This window comes from Pezoporus wallicus, unplaced genomic scaffold (assembly GCF_028554395.1).
Source record: "Pezoporus wallicus isolate ANWC-B61680 ecotype Strahan unplaced genomic scaffold, APGP_CSIRO_Pwel_v1 contig_3847, whole genome shotgun sequence".
NCBI lineage: Eukaryota > Metazoa > Chordata > Aves > Psittaciformes > Psittacidae > Pezoporus > Pezoporus wallicus.
The window spans coordinates 5014631-5031565 of NW_026639842.1; the positions used below are offsets into that span (position 1 = coordinate 5014631).

General features: G+C 41.4%; 1 protein-coding gene across 5 annotated transcripts in view; it reads left to right on the top strand.

The window, feature by feature from the left end:
• Positions 1–16935, top strand: part of PRKAG2 (protein kinase AMP-activated non-catalytic subunit gamma 2) — a 218313-nt gene that overhangs the window by 57627 nt on the left and 143751 nt on the right. For 3 of the 5 annotated variants that reach the window (XM_057416532.1, XM_057416536.1, XM_057416533.1), the window contains exon 2: positions 6939–7010. The exons of the other annotated variants lie outside the window; for them this stretch is intronic. In XM_057416532.1, the coding sequence (XP_057272515.1) occupies positions 6939–7010 (72 nt within the window). The remainder of the gene's footprint in view (positions 1–6938; positions 7011–16935) is intronic. 5 annotated transcript variants of the gene reach the window in all.

Sequence of the window (16935 nt, forward strand, 5' to 3'; positions counted from 1 at the left end):
CATCTGCAAAGGCTGAATCACCAAGAAGATACGATGGTGTTTCCTGGCAGGAGAGCACGAGGCTTGAAAGAAAATTCTATATTTTCCATGAACAGTGTAGGAATGTGTTCTAGTGGTTTAAGTCTGAGATTGAGAACAAACCAAAAAACAATCCACAGCTTGGCAGTTTTTGTTGATGAACCTTATCTACAGCCTCAGAAGGTGAATTTTCTCTAGACTGCTGGAGATAAATGCCTGTCAGGGGCAGTCAGAAGGGTTAGAGATGAAGAATGGTGTGCAAGAGGCTGCCTGGATCCCATCATCATGATAACTTGGGAAGAACAGCTTGGAAGACAATTATTTACTGGGAAATATCAAGGACTTCCTAGTTTCCTGGCTCTGCCCATCCCCTTGAAATTCTTAGTTTTAGCAGCTCTTTCTGACCAAGTGGTGGCAATCCAAGCCAGGTGCTCTATGGGTGAGAACAACGGAGAAATGGCTTCAGTAGCTCTTTAGTACTTTGCCTGTTTCCTTGTTACAGCTGAAAGAAACATCTGTAAATTACACGTAGTCTGGTTTTCTTATGCAAAGTTTCATATAAACTTTTCATGTATTGTTTTTTGATATAGGACATTGAATAATCACCAGGTGGGTGGGGATTTTCACATGCTGAGATCTGGGTTAGATTTCAGCCAGCCATTACTCCCTAGTCTTTTATATTACACCTCTTTGGGACTGAAAATTTCCCATTTCTTCCAGGCACATCGTTTAGGGTGATTCACCACCTGTTATATCAAATGTGATGCTGTATCCATCTTGACATTGAAGTGCACACAGACCGGTCCTGCACAGCCACCTGGGTGACTCCTGGACCATGCTGCCTCTGGCATCTTCATGATGCAGACAAAATCAAGTCTCTGAATATCTCATTTCTACCCTCTCAAACTCTCCAGACCCAATCAATTATTCTTCTTTAATATGAACAGCCTTAAAAGTAAAGTCAAATAAATAAATTGCAATAGCTTTGTGAAGTACAAAGCTGGCTTGCATGAATCTAACCCAGCTTTGTACATCTGTTACTGCCCACTCCCATTGAGTCATACTGAGACTTAGTCACCAGCATCCTCAGTCTCACAGTACGACTTATATATCTGTCTCCAAAACACATGCTGCAGTCTAGATGGCATGGGGGAGGGAGAAAAGCAAAGCAGTGAACAATCTACTCCTAAAGGAATAAAGCAATGTTAGCAAGTCTTATTATACTATACTATGACTAGTATATCTGAACAACATAAACAAAAGGGCAGAAATTCCTTTGTGTATCAGTGTTGAATCTTTCCTTGTGCAATAATTGAGTGGTTTGATATAAATTCCCCAAGGCTCCTAGATAGGATTGTTCTCAAAAAGAAAGAAAATTTTCTATTCAGTCAGAGCTACAAAGCTTTGTCCCCTGTTCCACAGAGTTCAGACTTTGGATTCTGTTCACAGGCCATTAGCATATGTAGTATATTTGCTATTCAGAGTTTTACATAGGCTTGTAATAGGTACGAATCCAAGGTTGATATAAAAAAAATCTGCTGCTCTGCAGTCTGAGATGAAAGAAATCATTCACAGCCAATGTTAATAAAAATCCTGGCTTTTTTTTGTCCTTGGTAGGATGGTTGAAGGGCTCATAGCTCAGTAACATCAGCAGAGGAGGAGACCCCAAAGAGCTCTGTTAAGGTGGGATGCTGAGGAGTGAAGCTTTTAGCAATTTTTTGTGAGACTAGGGCTGTTGTCAGCACTCAGCTTGATTTCTTTGTATCTTGTTTTCTTTGTTTATTGTATTAGAAGAGCTGTCTCCCCATATTGAAAAGCTGTCTTAGTAAAGCGTCACCTCCTGCTTGAGTTGTGTTGTAAAAAGAAACTGTAATGTCTGGCAGGCATTTCACAGCCTTAAATTTGGTGCAATCCTAGCACATATATAGAACACAGTGAAGCAGAAAAATAATGTTTCTAGGTGACACCATCAGTAGTTAGCACTGTGTGATGCTGCCTACGCTAGGACTCTGAAGTTGCTTATAGCTGGGGAACCCAGCCTTTCAGCAGAGGTAGGCTATGGGGCTACCGTGAAGATATTCTGACCTGAGTCACCCCTGAAACATGGTCAAAGAGTTGACCGTGTTCGTGGGGCATAGACCCACCACCATGAGCACAGATTTCACATGACCGTGTTGCTTATGGCCATGCCTTTCCTTTGAAGGGACAGTTGCGAAGGATGGTAGCAGGGAGGTGTTTGTGAAACATTCTTTTGATACCCAGCCCTGAAATTTTGGTCCACTGATGAGCAGGGCCATAAAAAGGTCACACTTCCCCCTAGAATACCTTGGAATTTGGTCTCTGACCTGTCAGTCGTAGCATATCCCAGGGTGCCTTGCTGGCTCCTTGGCTTCAGCCATTGCGGAGAAGCTTTATCAGCCTGGCTGCCAAAGTAGCCTTGAAACAAAACAATAATAAGAAAAGAATCCTGTTTATTCTGTGTTGTTTACTGGATTGAAGGCTTCAGTGGTTTGGTATTTAAGCTTGCAGCCTCTGCAATAGAATTGCTGGAAGCCCTCCTCTGACACCAAGGTCTCCAACTGCAGCGGTGTCCAGACCAGCATGTCTGGGCAAGCCTTTTTGGCAGGAATCCTTCCCAGTAAGGAAAGAAACAGTGAAACTGGCTGGAAAAGGTGAAAAAATGGCTTGGCTAACCAGATCTTGCTCCTGTTGCTATTCGGCTATGCTATGCCAGCCAATGTATTTGCTTTCTGTATCCTAAAATGTGGTTTTCCTTGCTATTCTCCAAAACAGTTCTGAGAAAAGGTTCTTTGTTTTCCCAGGACGTCAAAGAACAAAAAATTTATTCTTCCTTCTTTTCACATAATCAGAAGTGTTCTTATGCGAGGGCTGTTTAAAGTAAAAGAGCTGAAATGAGGAAGGACCACCCTTTAGATGTATGGGTGACCCAGACTCCTTAGAGTTAGTCTTACCTTTGGAGGAGAAATTAGTGTGAATAATCTGTAGCCTTCCTGATATCTGTTTCCTCCCAGAGGAAATAAGGAAAGAAGTGATAGAGAAGGTAAGGGCACTTGCAGACAGAATTATCCTGACTTACACCCTGCCAAAACCAAACAGCAGACAAGCCTGTTAAAACCAATAATGTCAGTTTAGTTGCTTTTTAAGATCTGTTAGCCTCCTGTGCAACCAATAAGAAAAGTCCTGGAAAATTGCCTGTTGAGTAGGTGTTGCGGGAGATAGCCCTTCCTGGGAAAGAGCCTGGCCGGTAGCAGGAGCACTGAGCTGGGGCTTTGCTGTGTCACAGCTCTGCCGTCCTCCGGAAGGATTTGATATCCCTGGGGCCATATCCAGTGAATATAACAGGAGCTGCCACGACAACCACTTGTAAATAAAAGTGGATTCATATCAAATATCTGAAGTGGCTTTGTGGCTGTAAAATAAATCTAAACTGTTCAAGAGGTCATATTTCCTAATCGGGCATGGCAGGAGTGATGTCTGGCTGTCAGATGGTGCTGAGCGATGTAAAGGACTGACAGAGGAACAGGAGCATGGCAGGAAAGCTAACAGAACTTTGCAAAACGGACTTCTCATACTCTTAACTCTAGGCTAGCAGCACCAGAGCTGAAGTCTCTGGTGGCCTTTGCTCCCTTATGGAGATGATCATAGACTGTGGTCTCTACAGAAGTTGTCTGTCCCAGGATATAATGCAGGGCTGATGGATATAGGGAGTGATGTCATTTGTTCTTTAGCCAGAGCTCTGCAGTCTCAAATGAGAAGGACTCTTCCGCGTACAAAGACATCACTATATGCTTTTGGCGGAAATTTTCTACGCGTCTTTCCAGAACCATGTGATTTTACAGGGCACTTATTCCAAGTGCAGTAAGGCAGAGCTGGAAAACAAGACAGCTGTCTAGGAACGGTTTCAATCCCAGGTTAGTGGCAGAGCAAGCCTTCAGTGTGTATCTGTTGGCATAAGATCAGAGCAGTCAGATATGTGACAAGGGCCAAAGCTGCACCATTGGCCTGTCAAGAGTACTGTGGTGTTTTGCAACTCTTTTGGAGCAGGTTTTTTTGTTTGTTTTTTTTTTTTAAGAGTTACTTTGTCATCATTTCTTCCATCACGTGGATGAAGAGGGAACACAAAGAAATAGATATCCAGCCTGTGTTCTGTAGAGATACATGCAAAGAGAAAATGAGCATCTCGTATTTCCTTGCTTACCCAACAGGTTGGAATTGAGAGAGCAGAGTTTGCATCCTGGCATTTGATACATGTATTTTTTTACCTTCTGTAAATGGATGCCTTCCCATGTAGAATCCTATGAAGACATGAAAGATGAAATTGTTAGGTAGCAGCTACACTTAACAGCTTTTATCACAGGACTAAGAGTGCAATTAGTATCCTGTTTGAAAAGTTCTCCAGCCCTGTATTAACAAAGAAGGGTCTCGTGCTGCCCAGAAAGGTCTAGCTCTGCTTATTTCTGCTTACAAATAGAGATCTGTTCTGCTTGTAAAGACAGATGAAGTTAGCATACCTTCATGATATCGGAGAGTTAAGAACTAGAATAGAGTCATCAGCTGGGTTCTGTGATAATTTTAGACTTTAGGACTTAATACATAGACGTTTTTAAGCTTGGAATTATAACCGGGAAGTGAAATTTAGCTCCTAGAAAAAATAGTTTTATCTATCTACCTACCTCCTCCTGGTTTTGATGGTTTCTGCCCCCCCCCAAAGAGGTTACAGTTTCATTCCTACCTGTTTCACATTCTCTGAACAGCTTTTTCAATCCTGATTACTAGGTGTGTGTTCCTTTAAAGCCAGTTCCTTCCATCCAGTCTCCAGCAGGTTTTCTCCCTGTGGATTACGCCAAGCAGTAATATCAGGATGCTAATACGTGGAGCTCAAAAGAGGTTATTTCCATGGAAAATGACTTAGCACACATCAGATTCCAGTTTCTGCACTACTGAAGATGGGTAGAGGAAAATGTTGGTAAATTCTCTGGCTAAATTAAAGTAAACATGAGGGGATATGTTTTTGTGTAACTTTCCATTAGGCTTTTAAACTTCTTCACAGAGATTCTTTACTTAAGTCCTGCAGTAACATATGAAGTAGGAATAATAATAATAATGATAATCCATGTATCAACTGTGTTTATAAATGCCATTTATGGCTGAACAATTTTTATGTGGACTACGTAAGTCATTTTAATCTTAACTAATTATAGTTGCTTAACTAATTATAATTTGTTCATAATTAAGAATAAGCAAATTGACACAGAAGCTTTTCTTGAAGGTCCTGTGGGGCCTAGTGCAAGCCTTTGTCAAATCTTGAGAACAATGAAAATCTAAACCAAACAGATTTCCTCTTCTTTTGGTTTTGAGATGCTTCCTTATGTTTTTATTTGCAAATGAAGTTGATGTGAAGCACAGATGTCAAAGCATGGTGATGAGGATGACATTGTATAGTTGGGTTGGTGCTTTGTAGTTTGGGCCTTTGTAGATAGTTCCCATTGAATGTGCATAGATGGAGCCAGAAGCATGCTAATTTCTCATGAATACTTTGGTTTGTGGCCGAATGATTGGGGGCCAGCTTAGCCAAGCCTGGCTGCTGCCTCTTTTTTCTTTTTTTTCTTTCTTTCCAACTTGGCATGAATTGCTCCCATGTGCTTCAGTTCCAGTAATTCAATATTTTGTTCCTTATTTTTGTTGTTTCTTATGTAACCAGAATATTTTTCAAACACTTGTAAGGATTATGTCTGAGTTACACACATTTTTGAGCATATTTTGGATTTAGCATGATTACACAATGTGAAGTGATTAGACCTGTGGCTGCTCTGAATTCTGAAGGCAAGCAAGCCCTGTAGACTACCCGGACAGTGCTAATTTTTAATTAAGCTCTATTTAATCTCAAATTAGGTTTATGTGAAATTGGTATTTATTTATGTTTTGAGCTATTTTAAATGGGATGCAGATGTGGTAGTAGAGCAGCACTGAATCATTACATGGAAAGGGTGATGCCTCACATCTGGGAGGTTCTGCGTTGGGGAGGTATTCCTGACATTTAAACCAAGATATAGGATCCAAAATTCAGTTTTCAGTGCACAGCCTCATTACACAACCTCATGCTTTTGATCGGAGAATTACTCTTATCTATTTTTTTGATCAAACAGATGCTGAACTTGACACTAACATAATTTCCTTATGCATGTAGGAAGGAGCTCTAAAATCCCCATGGCTGGAACATGAAATAGCATAAACAGAACAGATGGCAGGAGGTAGAATATAATTGCAGTTTGGTTTTTTTGTTAATTAAAGATGAGCATGTATGCTTTTCTTACGATTTTATTGTCTTTAGTCATGGAGAGTTGGGTGCTCCTCTCATTTGTGCAAGTGAATTGCTTATTTCCTCCCTGAGCACTGTGGCACAATTTTCTCCACCTCTGTTGTATGTGTCATCATACATATTCTTATATGTATGAGCATCAACATATTCTTATTCAGGTTTTGTTTATTGTCATAAATACTCTATACTGAGATGATACACCCCACTCAAGACAAGATAGGCCATTTGTTGAGCAAGTGGTTGTATTTAAACTATAATTTCCTATAAATTTTTCTGTGGGATTTGGGTACCTCCCCTTGAAAATTTTAGCATAGGACTCCTGACTTTGGCTATGCAGGTCGTTTTCCACGGTGGTATAATGCAAGCTCTACTAAGGGCTCCTTATACACTTGGAACTTAGAGCTGCCGTTGGTTTCACAGCTAAGGAGAATGATCAGAGCCTGTGTTGTTGCTTTCCAGCAATTGCTATGGGTAAAGTAGTGGGCACTTCTCTAATAAAACCATGGGTTACAGTCATGGGATGCTCTGAAGGGAGGAAACATTAATATAGGACATAATTTTTTCTTCTCTGTCCTGGCAGGATCTCAGCTCATTTGCCATGCCATTCTTGGACGGTGATGTGGAGAGCGCAGACAAAAATGCTTCTCGCAAGGTAGGATATTTCCAAAGTTTCACTTTTGCTGTGGTGGTCTCGTGGTTTAAGCCCAGCTGTAAATCAGAACCACACAGCTGCTCTCTCACTCCCCCCACTTTTCACCCCCCACCTCCCCACCGGCTCCCGGAGGGATGGGCAGGAGAATCGAAAGAATGTAACTCCCATGGGTTGACATCAGAACGGTCCAGTAACTAAGGTATAACACAAATCACTGCTGCTACCACCAATAATAATAATGATAAGGGGAATGACCAGGGAAGAGAATACAACCACTCATCACCCACTGACCAAAACCCAGCCCGACTCAAGCAGCAATCTATCCCTTCCAGGTAACTACCCCCAGTTTATATGCTGGGCATGACATGCTGTGGTATGGAATACCCCTTCGGTCAGTTTGGGTCAGGTGTCCTGTCTCTGCTTCCTCTTGGCTTCCCCTTCTCCCTGGCAGAGCATGAGACTCACAAAGTCCTTGGTCAGACTAAACATTACTGAGCAGCAACTAAAAACATCAGTGTTATCAGAGCTGTTCCCAGGCTGAAAGTCAAAAACACAGCGTTGCACCAGCTACTAAGAAGGAGAAAAAATGACTACTACTGCTGAACCCAGGACAGGTGGTTGAGTCCTTTGGTGGTAAACACCAGTTATTAGCCTTAAAAAAGTCTGGGGTTTTAAATCTTTCTCACCGTACCAGAGTGATGCACTAAAGCAAACACAGTGACTTTTGCAGACCTTATCATGACAGTGCTTATGCAGTGTAACCTGGAAACAGTGTTAGCCTACAGTGGTATTGTCTCAAATGCTTCAGATGTTGTGTGTAACACTGTTGTAATTCAGTGAAGTGATATCGCTTAACTGCATTCTCAGGAATATAGTTAGCTAACAAAATTTCTGGTGCTGCTACAGAAATACAGTGCCCAAATAGGTGCCTGTGGCTGTCGGTATGTTTTCCTGGAATTGCCCCCTGATGTTTGCTCTCTGGCTACAAAGGTTTTAACTGTTCACTGTCCTTGAATTTGCTGTCCTTGGCACCGGCAAAATGAGCTGCCTTCATTTGCTGAAGCTACAGCAGTAGGGTCTTCCCATAAACAAGGGGGAAAGATACCTCCTCATTGTGGGATTAACTCAAGATTATCCTTCTGGAGGCAATGGTATGGTTTGTGTTTTCTGATGTCCTGATATTACATTAAACCAATAGATTCACAGAGCTTGCTTGCTTAAAATGATCAGTTAAGTCTATTCAATGGATGACACTAGGGACAGTTATAAGGCGCCTACACAACGTTAAAAGAAAATAAGAACTGTGGGTGGGATCTGTCATCTTCAGGTCCTGGCCTCATTACTTTCAGAAGGCCTTGGATTACAAGCTGGTCTGCTAAGCATAAACCTCCTACCAGCCAAGTTGTGAAGAGAAATACTGCTCTGAACAGTAGATAGCCCCAAAAGCTGATCCATAGCTACACAACAGACCGGTTTGCTTGTCACAATATTTACAAGGCTGTGGACCTCTGTGAAGATTAAACCTGCTACAAGCCATTTGTCAATGAGTCTGCCGTTACAGTTCAAGGCAGGTGAAGCAATAAATATCTCCTTAGTGAAGCTAATCTGCACCCAGAACAACTTAGCTCTGTTGACAGCACAAGTTTCTATTCCTTTGCACCTCACTGCAAAGGGCAGTTGTTTAAAAAATTTCTGCAATCCATCAGTAACTGAATACTTTTATAACATTGGCCTTGTTCTTTTCTGCATTGGACCTTTTAAGACTGACGTATGAGTCACTGACGCAGAGGAACTCTTGTAGATGCCAGGGAAGCTGAAATATACAGCATTGCCAAAAGGTGCTTGCTTGGAGGGTTTGAATAAAATGAACAATGTGATGGTTTTGGAAGGGGTTGTCATGCTGGAAGAAGGCAGGGTTTTCTAGCTAAAGCTTGATTTTTCTGTTTATCAGCTCCTTTTGCAAAGAAAGTTGAGAAAGCTGCATGAATCTCAGTCACAAAGAAAAAAATATACTGAAGCCAGTCTATCTCACTCGTGTAGTATTACATATTGTTTAATGACTTCCACTTCACCACTTATGAATCCCCTGGTTTTCCTCTTAATAGTCTTGGTTCTCTCTTTTGACAAGTGCTTGTATTGGGAGAACTAGAAGAACATTTCCGTAGCTGCCCTTCTTGCACCTTCAGTAAATGCCAGGGTTTTAATCCCTAGACTTGAGTCAAGTTCTGCTTACGGAAGTGCGATTAATTTTGGAATAACCATGCAACTGGGACTTAACATCTGAAACTGCATTTTTAACAGACCTTTTTGACTGAGTGTGGAAGACACAGAGTTTTTTCTAACATTATGCTTGGAGCTCTGTTCAACATATACAACAAAGTGGGATCTTTGCTGATAGTGATGAGTAGCATCAGACTGCAGTATTTGCTTAATTTTAGCTAAAAGTTTGCCAGTCTCTACTGGTGCTACATAAAGAAATCCCTGAGTTACTTTTCACTTTTAAGTGAGATGTTTTTTCTGTGTTTGAGGTTGAAATCACAGTGCAGTGTGTAACTTCTTGTATATTAAAAGTCGGTGTTCCATCAGTAGTGTGGCTTTTCCATTCACCCGTCTTGTTGGAGACAGGCAATTCATCAGGGATGTCTCTTTTCCTGCACTTAACTCTTCTGTCACCTGAGCTATAGATCAAGATAGAGAGTAGTTCGCAGCCTATCTTTCCAATCTGTCATTAATTTAAACTTCCTGTTCTTTGTGAAAGGCTTTTAGAAGCTGAATTAACATTTTCCACAGAGACCCTCAGTACTTTATCCTGTGACAACAATCCTCATTACACAATTAGGAAACTCAAGTGCAGAATTATTTGTTCAAGTTCACATATGAATTTTTTGGCAGTGGTGGGAATGTGACACACATTTCCTGAAGTTGAGCCTTAATCACTTCTCATTAATATGGCTATTAGTATAAGTGATGTATTCTTCTTTCCTTTATGACTGACATCAGGAAGAGGATAGGGATAGTTTTCACCTTTCTCTGCTGAAGATGGAGAACATAGTACTGTGAAGAATCTTGTGTAGAAGTTTTTGGGGTGGAGTGATGGAGAAAGGTAGCTCTTGTGTCTGTGGCAGGTATTCTGGCCCTTCTTATTGCCTGACAAAATGCTCAATACTTGTGCTGCTAGCTTTGTATAAAACAGCTTGTATTGCCCATTGCCCAAGCTCAAAGCTTGCACTCTCCAGAAATGGCTGAATCCTTCTTGCAGAGAGACCTTAAAGGGTCATTAAATGCAGCACTATAGACAAGGACAACCAGGTCTTCCTGTATAAGGAGAAGCAATTAGATTTACTGGATTTCCTCAGTCTGGGGAAAGATGGTGGAAGAGAGGCAGTTTAGAGGCCTGGAGAATCATGAGTGATGCAGAGCATCATTCAGAAAGTAGTTCTAGTACGGTGTGGTAAGGCAGCAGTAAGGGATGAGTGCCCCTCTGCACCCAAATGGCTCTATCAATTTCAGACGTCTTAACACCTTGAATACTTACAGATCATTCATCTAAAATGTGATGGATAAGGTGAAAGGATAAGGTATAGAAATTATAGGAGACTGATAGCCATTGCCTTCAGCTGGAAGTGCAGGATAGTGAATGATTACAGAGAAAAAAATGACAAGAAAATTGTCCATGGGGAGACAAATAGCAAATTATAGAGGGAGGAGGGAATAGGAGGAAGAAAATAAGTTCAAAGAATAATATCTATCTATTCCTTTATGGAAATAATGGAATTGTCATAGGAATATAGAACAAAGCTTAAAAAAGAAGTGTGCATTAAATTTTTTTTCTCTACATGGGGAAAAAGCTGGTGAGATGTTTATCTTAGATGACAGTATTGACTCTGTCCTACTAATAACTTCAGTGTATTTAAAGCAGAAGGTGCTAAAGCTAGACATTTTAAAGTTAAATGCAAACACCTCTGATAAAATACCCTTGAATGAATTGGCAGAGCTTTCTCTGAGTAGTGCTGATTTTGAATGCATCTTGGAGCAGAGATGAAGTTCCAAAACACTGCAAAAAAAGAAGTAATTACTGTGTTAATATTTACAGTGTTTGCTGTTAGGATAATTTACAGGTTTGTCCTCGGCAAAATGATGAAATATCTGGTATTGGATAGTTAATGATGCTCTTATAATAGACTCATTTGGATTGGAATTAATGGTAAGCAGTTCTTACTCAACAAATGTGGGGGTTTAAATGGATTATAAATTTGGTTGGAAAATGTCATAGTGTTGGTGTCATGTATATAAAAGTAGCACAAGACATTTGGATTTAAGAAGCTGGAATGATACTGAGTAAACACGGAGACTATTAAATGAATAAAAAATCTGGCTGGTAAAATAAATTGAGACTCATGAGTGGAAGACTTTGTTTCTAGGCAGACAAAACATTCTGTTGCTATACTATATCATACTTTATCAGGGACTTGAAAGAAATACAGACAAATTGCCAATACAGTTTGTAGTTCATACAAAAATGAGGGGGAAGAGAGTGGTACATTCTGAGCAGGAAACTCTCCAGTGCCGAATGAAAATGCGATCAGTTACACCAAGGAGCAAATCACGCAGACTTTATTTTTGCAAAGACTTAATTAGATTTTACTAATGGCTGTTGGTAATGAGCTGTACATGGATTCTGGATGTGACATGGCATTTAAAGGATTAGTTTGTTTTTTTGGAAGCACCAACAAAGGAAGAGGGTAAAATGTAGAGGCTTTGTTGCAGCTACGTTTGGCACTGACTCACAGTTCTACTATCAGTAATGCAGGAAAGTGTTGATGAACTAGGATAAGAAAACATCTGAGGAGTGACTCCAGTATTGAAGGACTTCAAGGATTGCTTTGTCCTGCTTCTGATCCCTGCGTTGTTTTTGTTTTGTCCAGTGACTCAGGGGAGCTGTGTGAGCAACCCCTGAATGATGGAGAAGAAGCAAATAAAAATGTTGGTTTTAGCCCCCCTTTCTCTGGATAATAAATCTCTTCGTGATTTTTTTCCCCAGTCTCTTAATTATCCATTTGTTTATGAGCAGTGAGAACGGGGAGCATGTCCTGGATGATGCCACAGCCTTGGCATGGGGCACGTGCAGTGGATGCAGCGAGCCTCAGGTCAAGGGCACATAGGACAACCACTGCACTGTCATGTGCATGACTCCTTCCCATCCACTGCTTTAAAATAAATGCAGTTAAGGGTTAGGAAGTGGAGAGACAGACAGCCCTGCTTTCACCTTTCCTGAAGCCTGTTTCTGCCTCTGAGCAGCCCTGGTTTTCCTGCTGGAAACCTTACTCCAACTGTCTGTACAGCAATGCAGAGCTCTCAGAGCCTGCCAGAGCAGCCAGATGCATCTCATTGTATTTTAATTTGGGAAAGTGTCCTTGTACTTTAGTTTCGGGAAGTGACATCTCTGATCCTGTAATATACATTGTCATCTCAATTGTCACTGCTTATGCAGAACCAAGGGAACTAGTGGTGTGCATGTGAACACATGGTGCCTGGGAGCATAAGTCCTTCATTACCTTTCAATCTAATGAAGTCAGCTCTTGTGTTTCTGCGAGCTCTTTTATTCCAGCAGAATCATCCAATTAACTTTATCAAAGGGCTTTTTTATTGAGATACACTGGAAGGGCAGGAAACAAGTGAGACATCTAGCTGGTGTATTGTCTCTGTGTTTGCTGTCCCTGTCAAGGATGGTGGGAGGTGATTCCTTTTCTGTTACTCGACATTCAAAAAATTTTTAAGTGAAGAGGCAAAATGAAAGTCAAATAATTCAGTGTTTTAAAAGCAAACAGAACTCAAATGCTCCATATATGTCTTAACTATTTGGAGCTGGAGAATAAAGGAATTCAGATCAGCAGCATTTAATAACTTTCACTTAAACTCAGAGGCATTTTGAAAGGCTGGCTAGCTTGAGCCCATTTGTACGACAGATAATTTTTTCAGCCTCTTTTGAAAAACTGATCTGAATTCAGATTACCAACTGAATCAGAGCCAGAGATTTTTCAGGGAGGGCATCCACTAGGGAAAGCAGTGTGCCCAAGAAAGGACCACTTTCTTGGAGAGTTGGGGCACTTGTAGGGGAGCACAGGAAATGGCTGCGGAGAGGTGCTGTGGCAGGGACACAGGCAGTGCCTGCCTTTCCTGCCTCCAGCACAGCCTCTGCCTGTGTCATGGTCAGGATCTTCTCAGCAGAGCTTGTTCATTTTTCTAGGCACATTGCTTTGGGAAGGAAGCTTCTCTTCCCTGCAGTTAAGGAGTCCTTAAATTCTAGGTTGGGAGCAGAAATGCCGCCTTAGAGAGGATTTTATTTGGTAAAATGGAGGGATCAGATTTTCAATACAAAGCATGGGAAAGAAAATGACAATGTTGGGAATAAATCTGCCTGTGAGTGAGAAGAGGCAGGACTGAGTTGGATGGTGTGTGGACAACAAAAGACTAGTTTGTGGTGAAGTATGAATAGTTTGGTCTCTTAGCACATTGCAGTGGGGATTATCATATGGTAGTGATTAAATGTAGTGCACTTTAATCTTTCTTGTAAAAGATGAAGAATTGTGAGTCAGGTAAAGAAAACAAATGATGGGAAAGATGGCAGGCTGGTGTTGAAAGGATGACTGCAGGGTGGAGGGACAGAAGTGGTGGGGTTTGCCCAAGCTCAGTCCCAAAACTGGTCTTTGCTAGTGAAGCTGAGGTAAAAAATAGAAGCATCCTAACCATATTTCTTGGGGTGCATCGAGAAGTGGTTTTTTATTAGGGAGGGACCTTATACAGGAAGACCTGGATGGCCTTCAGGATGAGTACCTCTTGACAGCACAAGATGCAAGGTGTTTCACTTGGGGAATTTCAACAGAAGCAATAAATAATAGAAGTCAGGGAGCATTCTCTTGTCCTGGAGATGAAAGGCTTGGACACAGTCCTTTTGCAGAGCCAAACTCTTGCACCTACTAGAGCAGTGTGGCCATGCGCAATCTGGGACTGTCCCTGGCCTGTGCTCTCTCCAAGCCCAGGTGGCACCTGGGGGATGCTTATGGCACAGACTAAATCCCCATCAGGCAGAGAGTGAGCAAAGAAGCCATAGGGACAACTGCTTGATGATTTGAGTCTCTTGTCCTGCTGTTTTATTCCCAGGTATGGGGTAGCCTGGGACTGGCAGTGATTCTTTTTGTTGGGAATTTGTCATCTAGGAGTTTTTTGAAAATAAAGGTGTGGGTTTGCTGGTCCCTCACAGGATGGCTCTGAGCCGTTAATATTCGTAGCTAGGAATAAGGAAGAAGGGATCAGGAAGAGAGAAAGATTCCCTCGGCCAAGTGAAATGACAGAGGCAGCTTTCAGGATGCTATTTCTTGCATTGAAATCATCCAGAGCTGCCCAGTGTGGAGCAAGTGCCATGCTATCACTACATTTCAGTCAAAAAATGGAACGTTAAGTCTGCCAAACACTGTAAGACATGTCTTGTTTTGTTACTTCATTCAACAGTGGCCAGTACTGGATGTATTTTAGAAACCCACCTAAGAACACTTGGTGCATACAACAGAGCAGAGTATTTCCCTAGTCCCCGGCTGAGGATCCTTTTGTGCTCCCAAGCATGAGAATTGATAGTGTAGCATTTATGTTTACTCAGGGCTGTGCAGGGTAACTGGTGTAGCCTTGAGCAAGTGGAATCAGTGACTAGAAACAGCACCTCTGATGTAGCACGGGGCTCTGCTTGGTTGCTTAACTTCACCAGGGAGCACCATTGCCCGAGGCTGAGGGTTGCACTGGCGCTATTACCAGGCTGCTAATTGAGCCCTATTCCTGCTGCACTGTTTTCTGACTGTATAGTCAGGAGCTGACATTTCTCTCCAATGTAACCAGTTTTAAGGTGTAAGGAGTCTAAGGTTAGGCGCAGAGCTCAAAGATCCTCTATATTCTCTGCACAAAGCCAACACAGGGAATGTTTTGTTGGTGGTTGGTTGTGTTTTTAATTAGATGAACAGTCTTCATAGTTGGAGGAAATTTTCAATTTGTTTTATTAGACCTTATTTGTACATTGATTTGTATTGTACTTGCATTGTGTGTTTGGAGTCCTTATCGTCAAAAGGCCAATTATCCGATCAGGGTCAAATAAGCCATATCACCATGTGCATTATTAGGTGTGTTTCATACTTCTGCCCTGTCTCACTTTACTGCTTTTCCTAGACCAACACAAACTGATGTACAAGGGTTATTAACGTGAGAAACCAAAGTGCAATATGCTTCTTTGCTGCTGCAGCTCAACTGGAAGAATAGTTGTCTTTCCAAAGCACATGTGGAGTTTTCTGCCTACCTGCCTGTCATAGCTTCAGGAAATGAGTCCAAAAATTCATGAAGAACAGGCTGATGATCCATCTAGCTGTGTAACCTGCCTCTGTCACCACTGGTTATTCCACAGCAGAGATTCTTCTGTATTCCTGCTGAAGCATGAAAATTAACAGCGCCCTGTGACTTTTGTATATGCTGTGATAACTGTTGCTGCTGATGATTTTACTTGTGGAAGCACCTGATCATTTTTTAAAACTCTCAATCCATTAGCCTCAACTACTATTCTAAGAAAGCAATCTTGTTGTAATTCCCCAAGCAGAATCACAGGTATTTATCTGTTTTGATGGTGGGTGTAACCTGCCTTTAATTAACGTGTGGAGCGGCTGGAGGAGAGCTCGATGTAATAATTTCCTTTAATTTGGTAGCATGCACATGTGTATTTAGCAGCATGCCCCTGGTGATCTGACAATTAGCTAATAATTCAGCTGCCTGGCACGATGGAGGGAAAGCAACCGGTTCTGATTGCAATAAATGAAAACATCCCGCTGCTTCTGCTCGGAATTTGAGGACAGTTTGCTTGTGTGCCTGGGCTTGGGCGTACAAGGGAATACTGACTCTTTTGACAAATTGTTGTGTGACGTTTTACATTTCTGGAATTGCTTTAGAGTGTGAGAACACCACAGCCTTGTCACAGTGGCTCCTACCAGTGTGTCATTATAGTAAAAAAAAGCATGCAAAAAAAAGAAAGCATGAAATATTAAGGGAGGCACCAGAATAACATTGGTTTTTTAGCTTTACGAATGTCATGGCTTGTCACTTTAGGAAGAGTTATGATGAAATTCCCATCCTGGAAACATTCTTAAATTACAGTAGTAGTGACAGGTTTGTATTATGATTAAAATTAACTTGAAAATATTCTTATTCCCCACTTCATGGCAGTAGATTTGGCAACGGACGTATTTAAATTTGAGTGCAAAGGGAGGTGCTGTTGTGCTACTTAGTTGCTTCCTGGACTATGCAGTTGTCAAGAGAACAACGTATAAGTAGTCTTGGATGATTTACAGGTGATATTTTAATAACGCTAATGAGCTTTTATGAAAAAGCTATCACTTTGGCACTATTTTACCCATGACAAAAATGCAATTTGTTTATTAATTTACTTATAGTGTGGCTATTATGCCAGGTCTCAGTTGAGGAATTGCACCCTGTTAGTGTCAATGAATACTCACCAGGAGACAGTTTGTGTGCCAGAGGACTCAGACTGGTAATAACGAAGATATAGTCCACATGACAGAATAGATGAGGGATATTAAATGAGGTTAAGATTGCATACAGAATCCATGCCAGCTGGGAAACAAACCTGAGGCCCAGGCCACTGCATTAAGCATGAAACACTACTTTTCCTACTCTTACGGATACTGTCAAGACACTTTTAGTACCCATTGCTTCAGTTAAAGTTCATTAATGTTTTCCAAAATTGTCCCCTTGAGGGCAACTGCACCCCTAATACATCTGCAAAAGGACAGGTTATTTCTGAGATATTTTTGTCCATGTTGTCAAAAATAAGTGTGCAGGTATAAGAAGCTGTTATGTTTTTGCAAGAGATTTTTGT